The following is an 18036-nucleotide window of genomic DNA, read 5'->3' as shown; positions in this document are numbered from 1 at the left end:
CTTTGTTTTTAGGGTGTTTTTTCTCTTTCTTAGTTATATGGAGCAGTTGTCAATTGGGACCCAGCCCCGTTACTTTCCCCTGCCATACCCCTCCTTCTTTTGTAATTGTTAGTATCTGTTGTTGTTTTCTTCAGCATATTTTGTTGGCTTTGTGGCAATTCAATAAAAATAAGCAAAACTAAATAAAAGAAGAATGACTTTGGCCCAGGGGCCCCACTCACATATTTTAATGACGGGGGGCTCCGACGGAGGTTCATATTTTATACCCAAAAAAATCCCAACTTCAGAATTTGTCTACCCAAAAAAATCCCTACTTTTTTTTAGCATACCCAAAAAAATCCCTCAGTGTTTTTGCATCAGCAAATTTTATTATTTATGTTCTGGAAAGCTAAAACATGCCAACTTTAACTTTGGTGGAGTACCGGTAATTACTTTTCAAATAGATTACAATCTCAGAAATATCCCGTAATACCACACAAGCAGTAAAATGCGCTTTTGTTATTGTTGATTTGAGCTGATGAGAAATACAATACCCAAAAAAATCCATGTTGTTTTCGCGACCCAAAAAAATACCAGCGTGTTTCATAGGCCCAAAAAAATCCCTTTTGGTCAAAATGTCAGACCCAAAAAAATCCTTCGAACCCCCCCCCCCCCCCCCCCCATCATTAAAATATGTGAGTGGGGCCCCTGGGGACTTTGGCAATTACAAGAGACTCGAAACAGTAGATGCAACACATTAAATAGCCAAACATAAGATCCCATGTGATTGATAACATCTACAGTACGTTTTATTGAATGAGGGATGGTAAACAGGAGCATGTGGAGAAAGCTACAATCAGTCGGGAGGCCGATAATGAGGTTGATGGGAATACTGGCTATGAGATGAATGTGTAAGCTGTCATAGCTGTTTCTAAGTAGCTTTTAATTTGTGAATAAGTATTGAAGGATATATCCTTGCTAAATCCCATCAAGGATTGGGCATCATGATGTAGCCATTGTCAGAAATTTGGCATTAGCTCATCACATCCACAATTGTAGTTTGGATTGTTCCTTGTGCATTGAGTTTCAAACATGATAAAAAAATAATGAAGTGCCAAGAGTTGTCTGGACATGTAAGATTGATAACAATTGCTGAACACTTATACTAATATCAGTTAATATAATATGGTTTTCTTTAGTGTTGGCTTAATAATGAGGAACAACAAAAACCGTTCAAAAACTCTGGGTCAAGAGGAACATATAATAATTGATGGGATTTAGAATTTTTAAATTTATTATTCTTGATTTTTGAACAATCTGCAGTTTTATGAAGTCTACTTGTCTGACAGGTGCGTAAAGTTTTAATAATAAGGGAAATAATGCGAATTTGGGGCTTAAACTTATTACTGTTTTGAGTCAGGGTTTGGATTATCTTCATAAATCTGAATAACAAGAATAGGAATTATGTCTAAATTTATAGGTGAAACTGAATGTCTAAATGTAAATAGCTGAAATTTTAACAACTAGCTACTAATTACTATCAACTAGCAAGAGAGTGATTTGAAAGTCTGGCCCGCCTCGATTAGCACTCGCTACTTGCAGGCCAGTTCACTATCTAATTGTGCTTCTTGGTTGGATTTTTGAATCCGAACTTGAAACTCAGAGCAAGAGGTAGATATTTATAATATTTTAGCAAATATTAGAAGTACATGTTGTGCGAACTCAGTTCCCAAATCTGGCCTGGAAATGTCTGTTTTGAGACTCAGATTCTCAGCTAAAAAAGATACTGACGGCTCACTCGCTGATAACTCACAACAAGCTCGGGGCGGTGACTCGAAAAAAGTGAGTAATGCATGCTATCAACCATTACAACCAAATGAAAAATAGAAATTGAAACTTTTTCGCGGATACATCATAAAGCCGCAAACTAAATTTAATAAAAATCATGCGTATACAGTCGTGTAAATAAATTTATTCTGTATCCTTGTATACATATTTATTAATTTATTTAGTGCTATATTTTATATTTAAACGCATTGAATACCTCATTTAAACGCACTGCCCGCCGCGTCGGACGGCCGCGGTTGTCAAGGTTTTTCGCTCTGCTTCTTTTTAACGCTGTGAGGTGTTATTCACTAAGTGAAGCTAAGTGGCTGTGTGGAAAGCTCCAGAATGTTGGGGAAAGGTATGTAGTGGTTTCCGTTTGCTTTTGGTTGGAGAAATAGGTCATTCTCGACAACTCTAAAGCGGCTGGAGCGGTGGTCGAACAACAAAATAATTCGATAGTAGTGTCATTTAGTCCACAGTGAAGTGTCACTTGCTAATGACGTAGATAACCAGTTTTGACTGCCGCTCGTACTGCGGGCTCAAGCGCCGTATGGCAGGATTTTTCTAAAAAACGTACGTGGTCATGCAATAGACCCATTTGGCTAAAAAGTCACGTGATTTGAATTGGGTGTTTACATCATATTCAAGATGGCGGCCGCATGCGTTTGTTGTCGCAGCCATGTTCAGTGTTGTTCGTGTTTTTATTATGAGACTAGAAATTGGTCAAAAACTTTGACAAATTTCCCGAAAATTAGTCTTTTGACTTGTTCTGACTGGCTTGGTCAGGGAGGAAAGAAAAACGCAGGAGAAAAAAGCTACAAGTTCTTTCGTGAAGGATATGTCTATGATATCTACACGTGTGAGGGATCTGGTGTATTTTACGTAAAAGCTCGCTGCTATCGATCGCTTCGAAAGAGTGAAGACCCGCACTATTTAGTATTGATGTTAAAGGAGCAAGATAATAGGGCTGCAGTTTGCCGAGCTCATTGTTCTTGTAAGGGAGGGAGCGGTGGACACTGTAACCACATATTGGCATTGTTGTATCAGTTGAATGATTATTGTTGCTTAGAAGTTAAAGATATACCAAGCGATGTTAGTTGCACCAGTCGACCTCAGTCTTGGCATATCCCAAGAGCTACTTCCATCTGTCCTTTACCTGTGATGGCGACTCACTATGCACGTGCTGAAACCGATCGGGAAGAAGAACGGAAAAGAGCCCCTGTCAGATGTAAGTTGTATGATGCAAGAGGTCCCGCTCTAAGAAAAGGACTTCCAATGCACCATTTGATGGACCAAGTTAGCTTTTTAAAAGGAAAGGAAACACCTCCTCCGTTTTCTTATCTATTAAGCGATCAAGAACCAGGTTTATTAATGAATACAATATTTGGGAATGTTCCCCTTGGTGCTTGTCTGACATACCAATTACAAGACTTTGGTCGACCAAACACAACCTTTGTTTGTAACCACACAAGGGAAAATTGTATCACAGACAGTACTTCAGTACAGTGTTCTGAATTTCCTGCTCTTCCCACTGGCATTGATCACAATAATGTGTTTGATTTGTCTGACCTGGATGTGCTGAATCAACCTGAACTGTCTGCTTTTTTTGTTGACAATTTAATCATAAATGAAAGGGAATCTCATGCCTTAGAGAGGGGAACAGTCCTGCAAGGAGAATCATCTGAATGGCTGAATCAGCATAAGACCAGGCTCACTGCATCGAATTTTGGGAAAGTATATTCAAGAATCCACAGGCCCTCAGATTCAATGTTGAAAAGTATTTTTTGTGCGAAAGATTTGTCAAATGTGAGGGCTATTGCACATGGCAAGGGAAAGGAGAGGATTGCACGAACAATATATTCCAAAAACATGCAACAAAAAGTGCCAGGTTTTGCAGTATTTGATGCTGGGATTTCTGTACATCCAAAATTTCCTTTCCTTGGTGCCACCCCAGATGGGAAAGTGTTTGATCCATCATCAAACAGTAAATATGGATTGCTGGAGGTCAAGTGTCCTTTTTCCAAACGAGGAGATACTATTGATCAAGCAGCAGAAGACCCAGCCTTTTATATTGAAAAAATTGGGGCTAATTTTTACCTTAAGAAAAGTCATTCATATTTTGCCCAAGTACAAGGACAGTTGGCCCTTACTGGTTTACCTTGGTGTGACTTTTGTGTTTACTTGTCTGACTCGAATGAAATGTGTGTAGACAGAATCCAGTTTGATCCTGACTACTGGGAAAACAAGCTTCTTCCTAAATTGAAGAATTTCTTTTTCAATTATGCCCTTCCTTTTATTGTTGTGCAAGCAAAGACTGTTGAAAGCTGTTCACGAAACAATGAACCATTAGTTTTTGTAGTTAACCACACCTGACACTTAAGTACACTTTGATTTTAATGTAAGAAGTAAATAGTAACAGTCATTTGCTGAAAGTGGTTATAACTCACAAAACTAGTAATTATTACAAGAACGGTTTCTCTGTTGGTAAGGAACTGGTCATTACTTTTGAACAGGGGAAAGGAGGTTCCCTTTTTTGGAAGATAAAAAACTGCAAGCCCAAGTCCCATGGCAGAGCCGAAAAAAGATGACCCCCCATTTCTTTATTAGAATAATAGGGTCCCTACTCTAACCATTCTTCTAAAAATACTTTTGCCCACTTGTCTTTTTTCCCTCCCTCCTCTACATGAATAATGACTAGTGTCTAAAAAAAGGTAGTCAATTACACACTAGTGAAAATGTGTTAAATAGAAAAGGAGTGCTGTCTTTATTTTCTGCACCTTAAGAAAAAGGAGTTTTAAAATTGAACTGCAATTGTTGTGTTATCAAGCAAGAACCGGGTTCTGAAAATTTGAAAGTAAGCAAGCCACAGTCCATATTTGGTTAATGCATCCAAACATAGAGACAGGAATGACTGAGTGAAATATTCGAAATCTACGGACCTTACATATCGCCCTCTCCACATGTATGCGATGCCTTGCAATTGTTTGAGTCTTGACAACATCATCTTCTTCAAATCCAACTTTATCTTTAAGAAAGGGGGGAATGTTCAACTGTAAGTCAAGCTTTTTTAATTCATCCTGGATATCAAAACCTTTGTCAGCCATTAAAGAATCCCCCTTCTTTATTTCACTAACTGTTAGTTTCTTACGAAGAATATCTAAGAAACCAGACCTCTCGACTATTTGTTTATCACTGATGGATCCCTCATAAAGTTGAGATACAAACATGATTCCACCTTTGGGATCAACACCAAGAAGGCATTTCAATGTTGTGTGAGATTTGTATGTACTGTAACTTTCACTGTGCTTCTGAAGTGCACTCGGAACTTCAATCTTAAGTTCAGTTGCATCAATAATGCAAATGTTATTCGGATACTTTTCCAAGAATTCCACAGGTGCGTTTTGCAAAATAATATCCCTGTGTGGCCATATTTTGAGGCTTCCAAGTGTCACATATAGGTAGTTAATCCAGGTAAGGAATATATTATTAACCGTACTATCACTGATACCAAATCTTTCTCCTAGATCAATGATGGTCAAACCCATTCGAAGTCTCATTAAAACAAGAAGGTACTCATCCTCGACTGTCAGTTTATGTGCTGTAGGACGCGTGAAAGTAGACTCATTTTGTTCTTCTTGATCGTTCATATCATCTGGGTCATCAAGATCACCATCAAACAATCTTTCTGTATCAATGACACTGTTTTTTCTAGCCTCACTATCCCAGTAGATTAACAGTTTTCTATCTAGGTTCGGTAGTACAAACCGCAGCGTGTTCATAAACTCACCATGAGAACAGAATCCAGTAAAGTGAGTAAACAATTTTTCCTCTATCTTAGGTGTGATGCACTTTGAAAGCAAATGAGCTACAGAAAACTTATGTGAGCAGGGAATTCGCTCATAGTCGTCAGAGGTAGTGCAGATGTCATCCTCAAACGTCTGTGTTTTTCTGGAAACTAAAATTATGTCACTGTTTGTGTTTGTGACAACGTCTCCTTCTCCTTCGGATGCAGTGTCGGTTTCTTCCTCTTCCTCGGCCCTGATTGCCTCCAGCTTTTCCGTAACAGAACGCCGTTTTTGAACAACCTTATCTTTGTTCCATGCAAAGATAGAAGGCACTACACCATCTTTAAGTCGCTTTTTTACAGAGTATGGATTCACGAAGTCTTCAGTCACAAAGTGTTCGCCGCATATCTTAGTATGCCGATTTACCTTGAAATATCGAGGATCGCGTCTCATTTTCGTAATCCAAACAGATAGCATGGTCGGTGAATCAAGTGGTAAATTATGCCAGGAAATATCCTTTCGATCGGAACTATTATAGCACCCTCCAGCGCAACAGTAGTGAGGCATGGCGATTAATTTCTTCATCAACACGTGGAGGTTGTTTACATGTTATACCCAATTCAGGTCACGTGACAAATTACCGCGCGTTAGCCGAATTTGTCTATGATGGCACAAGAAGACAACAAAGTGAAAATGGAAATTTTGTGCAAATGGCCCGTTAATTTCCTTAACAACTGGTTTGAACGGAAAAAGTTGCGTCCCTGTAAGGGTGCGTTCCATTATATGAGACCGACCGGTCAGAGACTGCCCACACCAACCGGTGAACAATCGAACGATATTTTCCGATTGAAGCGATCGAACTGAATGCCGGTTATCTCCTCCCCATTCTCCCGCTCAGTTAGAGTTCATTTCAGACGGTTGAGAAAAGATAACATCGACCTAAGGGAGGTGACGTCATCGGGTTATTCTTCGGAGCAGCTACGAACCGAGATCCGATTATACCGGAAATTGACCTGCATTCACTCTCTTTCAGTGGTAATGGCGGACGACGTCGGGGAAATAAAGACTTCGAACGTTTGTTAGGATTCGTTATGGTAGAATACAGAGTTCTTTCTACTTTCGTTTCTCGGCGTCTGAACACTGACCTCAAGGATTTTACGTTCGATTTGTGGAAGAAACGTGGAACTATGAAAATAGTCAAGATTTGCTCAGGTAACATCGACCTACGGGAGGTTAACATCGACCTAAAGGAGGTTAACATCGGCCTACGGGAGGTTAACATCGACCTAAGGGAGGTACGTTTTATAGCACCACGTTTGTATCGTATGTGTTATACTGGCACAATCGTACACATGGAAAGCTTATTTGCAAGCATGAAAACTTACAATCTTGCAGGAGCTTTTCTAATCATTGACCTGAGTGTGATTTCATTAATTTTATTATCAACTCATAACATCCACCTACAGGAGGTTAACATCTACCTAAGGGGGGTACAGTGGCTTACAGTGTATATTTTATAACTTATGTATCATAAAAGTCAATTCATAGGCATAGAAGCTTACTCTCTAGCAGGGAAACTTGGGATCATAAGGAGCTTTTCTATCATTGACTTGAATTTCATAAATATTTTCATTTTTACCAACTCATAACATCCGCCTATAGGAGGTAAACATCTACCTAAGGGAGGTTATGGTATTATAATAAGGAAGGATGGACTTGAAGAAAGCTTACGAATCTTAAGGGGCTTTTGCATTTCGTGTACATGCCGTTTTAGAATAAATTTATTTATAAAGAATAATAATAATAATAAATTATTATTATTATTATTATTATTATTATTATTATTATTATTATTTGAAAAGCCTTTTAATCTCACTAGAATGAGATTAATGAGAGTTTTCTCTTTTTTTTATTTACACTCATAACATGGAATATAATATATTATTATCAATATTATTTTTTGGCAACACACTGACCTATGCTGGGCCATTTATATTCATCTAATGAAACAATTTTACAGCCATAAAGATTTGCTGTGAGAGGTGTTATGGGTTTAAATAGAAAAAATGAAGGTGCATTAAAATAGCATAATAGCTGTTATGATGATTAAAGGTAATTGTTTTCTTGTTGTTGTCGTTTTTTCTTGGTTGACTCCATCAACCTGTAATTTCCACATTAAATTTTGCTAGAAGTGACTGTTAATGACTGTTGAAATGATAGATCATTTTTAAAAATATAACCCTTAATATGTCAGAATTTATTTTAATTTAATTTGTGATCACTTACAAGAGGTTTGACTGTTTGACTGCTTACTACAGTACATTAATATTGGTTTTTATTTTATTTCTTTTCAGAATGCAATACTTAAACTGTGCAGACCGCTGAAGAAACTGCTACTTCAAAGACACCTATGACTCATCAATTACTCAAAAGACATTGTGTACAACAGATGTTGTTGAACTGTTATTGTCAAGCTTGACCTCTCGTCATGTGGCAAAATTATGTAAAATTTGATATTCAAGTTTGTAGGGTTAATTGACGGAGGATCTCCCATATAATGATGGATTGGATGCAAATGGTCATAATTTTGTTCCTCTTTGGCAGGAAATGGTGTAGATTGGTATATATGTACCACTTAGAGTGCAAAGATACAAAATGACCAACATTTTTAAGTAATGTTTAATTGGAAGAAAGATTCTTAGTCCTTTCTAGAACTTAAGGACGGTGCCTACTATTATTACTGCGCATACGTTCTGTGCATCTGGAGATACTCGGGTTTCCTATGGGTGGTGCCTACTATTACAGGGATATTTTTGCGCACTTTAAAACTATGTGGAGAAAGCAGAACTTAGCAAGTGATTTTGGTATCCAAAAAGAAAATTGGGGGGAAATCATGCATTTTTCAGAGATAGTAAAGCTTCAATTTGGAAAAAAGCACCATATATTGCTTTGTATTTTGCTGCTTTTTAGAATAATATTGTTGCTTGGTTATCTCTAAAAAATGCGTGGTTACCCCCAATTTCCTTAAATTTGGCTTTCAATACCCACTAACAAGATCTGCTTTTCCCGCATAGTGATAAACCGTGCAAAAATACTTCGCTATAAGTAGGCACCGTCCTTAAGCAGTTGTGAAAAGAAATCCCAAAAAATAACTGAGGGTCTTTCTTCTACTTAATCTTTCACCTGATATCGAAATGTATCTTTCAAATATCCATGTTCAATGACAGGTTATGGTTGCTAACCTTTATGGCTATTGAGTCAAAATGATATGACATAAAGAGCTATTATTTTGTAAGTCAACAAATCTGTACCTCAAGTAAAGGTCAAAATGAAATTGAGCCATGCCATGAACCTTTGAGTGTGCTTTTCGAAAGATCCAAATGACCACCCCTAAATGTTTTCATTTTCATGTTTCAAGCTCATGACATGTCATTTGTTATCAAGTAAGCTCTATGCTTCTAAATATGGGTGGAACTTTGTCATGAGTAGGAGAACAAGTCAAATTTGAACAAAAAATAAATGCCTTGCCCCCCCCCCCCCCCCCTCCCACATGGCATTTGACCATGTACCATGCCTGGGAAGAAGGGAATTGAATTTGGCTGAGGTAGAGAAATTGAACTGAATTTACACTGTACCTTTGGCATTGGAGAGTTTGAACTTTTCTCTTTTTTTTTCTTCTGTTTGAATACAATAATTATTGAACAACCGAGACAATATAATATATAATGCTCTTTATTCATAATGATAATACAAGAGAGTGCATGGTAATAAGTAATACCTGTAAATCGATATTGAGATGCCGAAGCCAGGGGCTTATATGGCACAATTCATACAGGAGATTGGTCAAAATGGTGCAATTACTTTACAGTTTACAAATAAATAAATAAATAAATAGATAAATATTAATGTTAATAATAGTGGTGATAATAATAATAATAATAATAATAATAATAATAAATAATAATTAAATAAATAACAAATAAAATATTAAATTAAGCTAAGCCGTGTATACGAGAGTTCAAAAGGACATGAATTCACAATTTGATTGGAAGTAATCTCTAAGTTTTTGCCTACAATTCGAGATAGTAAGTGAATTACCTAAATCAAGAGGGTTGTGAGGGCCTTGTGCATGAAGTGCAAAAGCCCCTTAAAATTCATAAGCTTTCTTCAAGTCAATTCTTCCCTATTATAATACATACTTGCATGGTGCTATAAACATCATGACCTCCCTCAGGTAGATGTTTACCTCCTGTATACGCAGGTGGAATTGTTATCACTTGGTAAAAATAAAATGAAATTCAAGTCAATGATAAAAAAGCTCCTTATGATCCCAAGTTTCCCTGCTGAAGAGTAAGCTTCTATGCGTATGAATTGAGTACACAATGTCTTTTGTGGAATTAATGAGTCATAGGTGTCTTTGAAGTAGCTGTTTCTTCAGCGGTCTGTGCAGTTTAAGTATTGCATTCTGAAAAGAAATAAAATAAAACCAATATTGTTAATGTACTGTAGTAAGCAATGAGAGAGTAATGTACAATCGTCTTTTAAGGTTTCTTAATAATCATAACATTCTCTCTGACAATCAGTATGGTTTTCGCAAGCATCACTCCACGGCTAGCGCTTATGCTCTTACTTGTTTATATGACAAAATCTCTTCCGCCATTGACAATAAGGAATGCACAGTTGGTATTTTTATAGACTTGTCCAAGGCCTTTGACACCGTTGATCATAACATTTTGATTTCAAAATTAGAGCATTATGGTGTTCGTGGCACTTCACTTAGAGGGTTCGAAAGCTATCTAAGCAATAGACAACAATATGTGGAATTTAATGGTGTCAGTTCGGAGTCTTGCAAAATTAAGTGTGGGGTCCCTCAGGGTTCTTAATACTAGGTCCCCTACTCTTTCTACTCTATTTAAATGATCTGTGTAACGTGTCAAAGGTCGTGGATTTTATTCTTTTTGCAGATGATACAAACATATTTTTCTCCCACAAAGATTTTAACTTGCTTCCTGGAATCTTGAATTCTGAAATGCTTAAATTAACTTAATGGTGTCGAGCAAACAACCTGTCCATTAACTTTAAAAAATCAAATTTTATGGTTTTTAGACCACCCCAAAGGAGGAAAACACTTGATATATCTATTCAAATTGACAACAATGCAATTGAACGTGTGAAAGAGACAGTATTTTTAGGTGTTATCCTCAATGAGCATTTGTCATGGAAGCCTCACATTCTTAGTGTTTCTAGAGAAATATCAAAATCAATAGGTATTATTTATAAGTCTAGTTTTTGCCTTCCCAAAACCTCCTTACGCTCCTTGTACTATAGTCTAGTTTACCCTTACTTAATTTATTGGTAATTGTGTTTCTGTGTGGGGATCGACATATCAGTCTAATTTAAATCGGATTATTGTTCTGCAAAAGAAGATAATCAGAATAATATCTAAAGTTTCTTTTGATGCTCATACTGGTGTTCTTTTTAAAGAACAGGAGAATTTTAAAATTCTCTGACATTTCTTTATACCAAATAGGTAAATTTATGTATCTTTTTAAAAGAAGCTTACTTCCAAATTATTTTCACGATATGTTTACTCTTGCAAGCCAGATACATCCTTATAATACAAGAAATTTCAACCTTTTCTATAAATAGGATAGAATAGGAATTTCAGTGGAATCCACGGGGTGGCTCTTCCATCCACTGTTTCCAGGTAGAATTGGAATTTGGAAATGTTGGTTTTTGTGGAGGGAGGAAAAACCGGAGTACCCGGAGAAAAACCCTCGGAGCAGGGACGAGAACCAACAACAAACTAAACCCACATATGACGCCAAGACCGGGAATCGAACCCGGGCCACATTGGTGGGAGGCGAGTGCTCTCACCACTGCGCCATCCCTGCTCCCACATATACCTTATACCTTCTATATACCTTATTGTCGAACTAATCTTCGAAAATTCTCAATTCGGTTTCAAGGTCCTACGCTTTTCAACTCGCTCAGTCGTGAAATTCAAAACAGTGAAAGTATCAGTTTGGCAAAAGACTTGGAAAATTCCTTCTTTCTAAGTTAAATTGACTCTTTGTTGAGCTACACACCTTTTTCTTTTTTTTTTTTTCTTTTTTTTCTTTTTTTTTTTTCTTCTTTTAAAAAAAAATTAATTGGAATTTTCATTCAGTGCCATTAACTTCTATGGTTTATCCTATAGTTCCAGGACGCCTATAGTTAATAAGCCCCAGGCAGCTTCTATATAGGCTTCCTAGCCTTTAACACATTTCATCTTGTAAATAGTTTAGTAGGAATATTGTGTATCATCTTTAATGTATTTATGTTGTATTTTTTGGTTAATGGCAAATAAAAAATGAAGCAGTCAAACAGTCAAACCTCTTGTAAGTCAGATCACAAATTAAATTAAAATAAATTCTGACATATTAAGGGTTATATTTTTTAAAAATGATCTATCATTTCTACAGTCATAAACAGTCACTTCTAGCAAAATTTAATGTGGAAATTACAGGTTGATGGGGTCAACCAAGAAAAAAACGACAACAACAACAAGAGAACAATTGCCTTTCACTGTATTCCACGTTATGAGTGTAAATAAAAATCTCATTCTAGTGAGATTAAAAGGCTTTTCAAATAATAATAATAATAATAATAATAATAATAATAATAATAATTATTATTATTATTATTATTATTATTATTATTATTTATAAATAAATTTATTCTAAAATGGCATGTACAAGAAATGCAAAAGCCCCTTAAGATTCGTAAGCTTTCTTCAAGTCCATCCTTCCTTATTATAATACCATAACCTCCCTTAGGTAGATGTTTACCTCCTATAGGCGGATGTTATGAGTTGGTAAAAATGAAAATATTTATGAAATTCAAGTCAATGATAGAAAAGCTCCTTATGATCCCAATTTTCCCTGCTAGAGAGTAAGCTTCTATGCCTATGAATTGACTTTTATAATACATAAGTTATAAAATGTACACTGTGAGCCACTGTACCTCCCTTAGGTAGATGTTAACCTCCTGTAGGTGGATGTTATGAGTTGGTAATAAATGAAATGACACTCAGGTCAATGATTAGAAAAGCTCCTGCAAGATTGTAAGTTTTCCATGTGTACGATTGTGCCAGTATAACACATACGATACAAACGTGGTGCTATAAAACGTACCTCCCTTAGGTCGATGTTAACCTCCCGTAGGCCGATGTTAACCTCCTTTAGGTCGATGTTAACCTCCCGTAGGTCGATGTTACCTGAGCAAATCTTGACTATTTTCATAGTTCCACGTTTCTTCCACAAATCGAACGTAAAATCCTTGAGGTCAGTGTTCAGACGCTGAGAAACGAAAGTAGAAAGAACTCTGTATTCTACCATAACGAATCCTAACAAACGTTCGAAGTCTTTATTTCTCCGACGTCGTCCGCCATTACTACTGAAAGAGAGTGAATGCGGGTCAATTTCCGGTATAATCGGATCTCGGTTCGTAGCTGCTCCGAAGAATAACCCGATGACGTCACCTCCCTTAGGTCGATGTTATCTTTTCTCAACCATTTCAGACAACCCTGCAAGACTGCAACTCAAGGGTTGAATTACGTCATTGAATCACTACCTAGTGAACAAGATGTAAATGTTACGATGCTCTGTGAAGATTCTGAGGAATATGAGATCCTTAATGAGCTTGCCGACGAATGTGAAGACTTGCCAATTTTAGGTGCCGGTTCCTGCTTTTTGCGAAGAGATTTAAATCGCGTTTGGCTATTTTGAGGCTACACTTCCCTTGTTTAGTTTGTAAACAATGTTTCAAGAATAATCACAAAACAAAAAAAATTCAACATGTTTCTCTAATATACACACTTGCAGGAAATCGTCGAACGTGGGTGCATCAGTAAGACTGATAAATCACTTGCTCTATGCTCGCAAATAATTGAACATTGGTACATAAACAGGCTCACTGTCGTTCGCCGTGTCTACCATATGGATTAAGTCCAGCATGAGACAGAAGAGCGGTATAGGGAACGAAGAATCGAAAATTGAAAGGAAATAAAATACAAACAGCGGTGACAAACATAATAAACTTGCGCATTTTATATAACTTGACGTTTCGTATGCTAGTCAACATACATTTTCAAGAGTGACCGTTGAAATTCTTTTACAACTACGGTAAATATATATATAATAGTGAAAAGGGCCGGGGGTCTGGAACCGAGATTAAGAAAAACAATCTTAACAACGAATCTATAAAATAATACAGCTAATTAAGAGTGCCTGACTGTAACTTTCGAGAATCGCTGGCCAAGCTTGAAAAATCGAAACTCCTGACAATTTGCCTGAAGTTTACTTTTGGGGAACTATCTTCGAAAATATTATTTGAATGTTCTGGAAATTTTTAGTTTTCGAGGATTTTGGAGAAAACGAAATAACGTGTTTTGCCTCATTAATTATGCAAACATCTCACTCAAAATTAGCCAAGTTCAATACGCTTGTGTTGAAACAGTACGCAACGCTAGAAAGCGTGGTCGTTTTTGAATAAGGGCATAACTCACCTACTTTCTATTAATGGGACCTATGTAAACTTTTGTAGAACTTTGGAGGGTTTTATGGCTCTTTGAAAAATTGACATTTTGAGGACTTCGCGATGAGGCGAAAATTGAGTAAGTTTGAAGGTTTAAAATGCATCTTGGTATGTCAGGTATCGACTCGAGAGGAACGTTGTGAAAAAGCTTGGGTCTTCGTCTTTAATAATACGAAATAAAAAATCTGGGCAATCAATGCACGCGCTGACGAAAACCAAAGTTAGCGAGGCTTCGTTAACAAATTTGCATAATTAGCAACTGTTGAGAAAATGCTATATTGTGGCGACTCGGTGAAAACCCAGGCTATCTTCAAATGGTTATTTTACCCCACATTGCATTTGTCTGTTTCTCTTTCTTGTTTAATAACGTGGTAGAAAAGGTCTGGAAAAAAATGCGTGATTGGAAAAGAAAATATTCGTCAAATTCTGGTGAGAAATTTGCACAATGCAAATCTTCCAATAAATCTTTCTGCAAAGGAATCTGATTGGGAAGGTTTCGTTAAGAGACCATTTGACCGAAACACCCCACATAAAAGGAGTCAAAACAACGTTTAATAATTCGATTTTAACCAATTATTGTCGAATCTTAACCTTTAAGGGTACTTCCTGGGTTCGATAGGGTGAAAAAGTGAAAAAACATTTTTTTCGACCATATAGAATTTGGGGATTTTATCTAACATTTACTGAAAAAAAAATTGAAAAATATTTAAAAAAGCGCGAGATATTTAGGAAAACGTATTTCCATATAAAGGTAAATAAATGAAAAAGGTGTCATAATCTTCTTAGTGCGAGACGCCCCAGAGGAATTTTCGCGGCAAAACGCTTCATCCGGGAGCTCTTATTTCAAAATAAGCATATTTTGTTTACATCTCGCCTGCAGAAAATTTCTCACTTCGAATTTTATATTCTTCGCGCTTCCCACATGGAAAAGTCATCAAAAAACGAAAAGAGCCTGTGGATAAAATCCCGGAAGAAGCCAGGGCCTAAGTAAAAAGGGAAAGATAGGTTTCAGCGAAGATCGAAAACATGATCTTGCAACAAAGGCTCTTGGTTCGACCAAGAAACTCTAGTCGACGTTGAAGGTTCTGTCGAAGGTGATCACGAAGAACTGGAGCAGCGGCCTTCAAATTTATCCACTGTTATTGGATCAAGTACACAGAGGTCGATTGCCGTGCAAAAGTCCTGCAGGGTATTACTATTAGACTTTGGAAGCGTCCTGTGATAATATCAAATATCATATTCTGCATCCTCTGGGCCGATTTCTTTCTTCTGCAGCGAGATAAAACCAAATAACGTTTTACTGCGCGTTTGTAATGAAACACTGGCATAAAATCAGCAAGAATTAGACCGATGAAATAGAACTCACCAGAAGCGCATGAGCCCACGTGTAACACTGGAGATAGCGCGTTCTGCGTGGCCCTTTCTCTCGCTTTTTGCTCCGCTCCACGCTATCTTGAAGATTTCTTACGAGGAAATCACCATCGTACCTAAATAACAGTAAAAATGCGATTTTCTCTCATTATACATTTCCTTTGATACGAAATGAATAATCGCTTTAGCTTGAAGCGTAAATTACATTACACGCAATCAAAACGAACGACCTATCCAATAGATTTCATCTCTGATATCAGTGCACTCCTCAAACCCTCCGCTTATGCGCTTTCGGTTTCGTTAGCCTTGGTTTTTCCCCGTTTTCCTGGTTGATTTTTACGTTTTCCTTTCGCCACTTTCCCCATCTCGCTCGATCACAACAGCGGAGTCTAAAACGTGTCTGCAACGCGATACTTTTTCCGCGAAATTCTGTGCTATTGTTGTTGACGCCATGGGGTCCTGTTGCTCGATTGGCTCGCCACGTAATGAGGTGTCATAATCTCCTGTGGAGGCTTGTTTTCCTTGCAAACCTTTTTCGAGCGAAAACTCGGACTTGAATTTTGGCAGAGTATATCGACTTTGAACGAATTAATAGGGTATGTAGTTTTGACGGATTGTCGTGAAATTTGGTCAGAAGATTCGAGGAATAATGACAAACAAAAAGGTGTCAGGGAATTTTGATTTTCAAAATATTTTTCCCGTGGCGACCGTTTACGCAACACGCCTCAAATATTTTTTGCTACTCAAACTTTAGACGTGGATATCTAAATAACCAATCAGAATTTCGAAAAAGCCTGACACCTTTTTGTTGATTGATGCCTTGTGAATAACACTGTGCAGCGATTTCGTTCTTCGCGCGACGTTCGATAACCGATTAATTCAATGGAACGACCATCGGTCGATTCGAGGTTCTACTGGCTCCTGGCACTTAAAAAAGGAAAAGATCGCTAGATTATATTTTTTACAGGAAACTACATTTATTAAGCTTTATAATGACATATAGTTTGTTAGAGGTTTATCAAAACTTGCGCGCATAGAATTTTTTTCGAAAGGACACCCGCGAACCCAGGAAGTATCCTTAAATTAATAGTGCCAAACTGATACTCGCTATTGCGTTACCTGCGTCACGTCAGTAGCTGTCGATGAGTCTTAGAATATAATGCCCACAAACCAACTTGTGCTGCGAAATTGTCAATTACAACAACTAGAGAAAAGACCTTTATTTACTGGCATATGAGTGGTTTTGATAAAAATAAAACGTTCCCATGACACTTGAATCACGTTTAAAAGATACATGCGGTACGGGTATCTCATCGGCACTGTATACACGCAATGTCTACTGCATACATCACAGGTAGCCGAAGCTCCATGACCTTTGTTTGACCTTTATATTTTGATGTCACGACGAGTGTTACGCAATGGCGTAAATTTATAAGGGTTTGCATGGGAATTTACGAATGTGTTTTGGAGTCGAAAGTAAAGGGCATGAATTGAACAAAAATTGCTTACCTTGTCTCCTTGATCTCTCGCCAAGGTTTTGTGCGCCATATTTTGGCCATTTTAGTACGATTCCAGTGGGTTTTTAAAGGTTTGCTGAAAATTTTCCTCTCTCTATACGGTATCCCACTATAGATATATATCCCCCAAATCGTGGTCACTTTGGTAGCAATAGTGTTCTTTGAAATAAATTGCGACGTTAACAACGCGGTCATTATAAAACACGAGTCACAGACGAAGAACTGCAGACCACGGGGTGGGCATAAAGTTCGTATTAGGATAGGAGGACTATGGACTACGGACTATGGACTGACTGCACGCCCTACAGTTTACATTGGCTGTAGGGCATGCATTTATCTTTGTCGAATGTCAACAACAGAAACACGGGTATCTCAGTGACACTGTATACACGAAATGTCTACTGCATATATGTCTATGTACGACATCTAGATGGTTGTGCACGTGGGCTCATTGGCTGATCACGATCATGATCATCAAACATCCTTTTGCGCATTTAAGGTTACTTATGGGGAAGAAAGGTCGAATTTTTCTCAAATATATATTTTTAGATAATTGTTAAAACAAGAAAGGGATGCAAAGTTTCGTGAAAACAGCCGTTAGAAATCTTAAAAAATGAACGCGAGCTATCTGAAAAACAAAGTTTTGTAGGAAAAGCGGTGAGCAAGCGAAGGTGTCATAATCCAATTTATGCGGGACTGTGTTGAGATATTACGCGGCAAAATTTACCCGCGATCTTGAATTACCGGCAAATTTGCATATTTTTGTCTACATCGTGTTCAATCTCGTACCCAGAGTCTTCAGGCTTTTTGGTCAGCGGGGCAACGCCGGGAAGACTCTGGGGACATCGAAAAAATTCAATTTTTTTGATTGGCTGTTCCGTAACGGTTTCCATTGTTTCACCGCAGAAATCCTGCGGTAATAAAATTCGATGTCCCCAGAGTCTTCCCGGCGTTGCCCCGCTGACCAAAAAGCCTGAAGA

General features: G+C 37.5%; 2 protein-coding genes and 2 long non-coding RNA genes across 6 annotated transcripts in view; 2 read left to right on the top strand and 2 right to left on the bottom strand.

The window, feature by feature from the left end:
* The first annotated feature begins 2394 nt into the window (after window positions 1–2394).
* Window positions 2395–4186, top strand: LOC146465284 (uncharacterized). Its single transcript, XM_085128691.1, has one exon. It carries the CDS (start codon window positions 2455–2457, stop codon window positions 4177–4179), a length of 1725 nt encoding a protein of 574 aa, XP_084984817.1. The 5' UTR covers window positions 2395–2454; the 3' UTR covers window positions 4180–4186.
* Window positions 4183–6251, bottom strand: LOC146465283 (uncharacterized). Its single transcript, XM_085128692.1, has one exon. It carries the CDS (start codon window positions 6174–6176, stop codon window positions 4629–4631), a length of 1548 nt encoding a protein of 515 aa, XP_084984818.1. The 5' UTR covers window positions 6177–6251; the 3' UTR covers window positions 4183–4628.
* Window positions 6252–6551: 300 nt separating this feature from the next.
* LOC146465265 (uncharacterized) overlaps window positions 6552–18036 on the top strand; it is a 283446-nt gene continuing 271961 nt past the window's right edge. The window contains exons 1-3 of one of the 3 annotated variants that reach the window (XR_014868262.1): window positions 6552–6886; window positions 7946–8806; window positions 8850–9101. This is a non-coding gene — a long non-coding RNA (uncharacterized LOC146465265). Of the gene's footprint in view, window positions 6887–7945; window positions 9102–18036 lie in introns of those variants that run through there. The other 2 variants (XR_014868263.1, XR_014868261.1) reach the window with 2 other exon arrangements.
* On the bottom strand, window positions 9221–13027 carry LOC146465282 (uncharacterized). The gene is made up of 2 exons (XR_014868285.1): window positions 12767–13027; window positions 9221–10056 (listed from the first exon to the last, which is right to left on the bottom strand). It is a non-coding gene; the product is annotated as an uncharacterized LOC146465282 (long non-coding RNA).

The sequence above is a fragment of the Pavona decussata genome, unplaced genomic scaffold (genome assembly GCF_977016875.1).
Source record: "Pavona decussata unplaced genomic scaffold, jaPavDecu1.1 SCAFFOLD_156, whole genome shotgun sequence".
In the NCBI taxonomy this organism is placed as follows: domain Eukaryota; kingdom Metazoa; phylum Cnidaria; class Anthozoa; order Scleractinia; family Agariciidae; genus Pavona; species Pavona decussata.
This window is presented reverse-complemented; position numbering and strand designations above follow the sequence as displayed.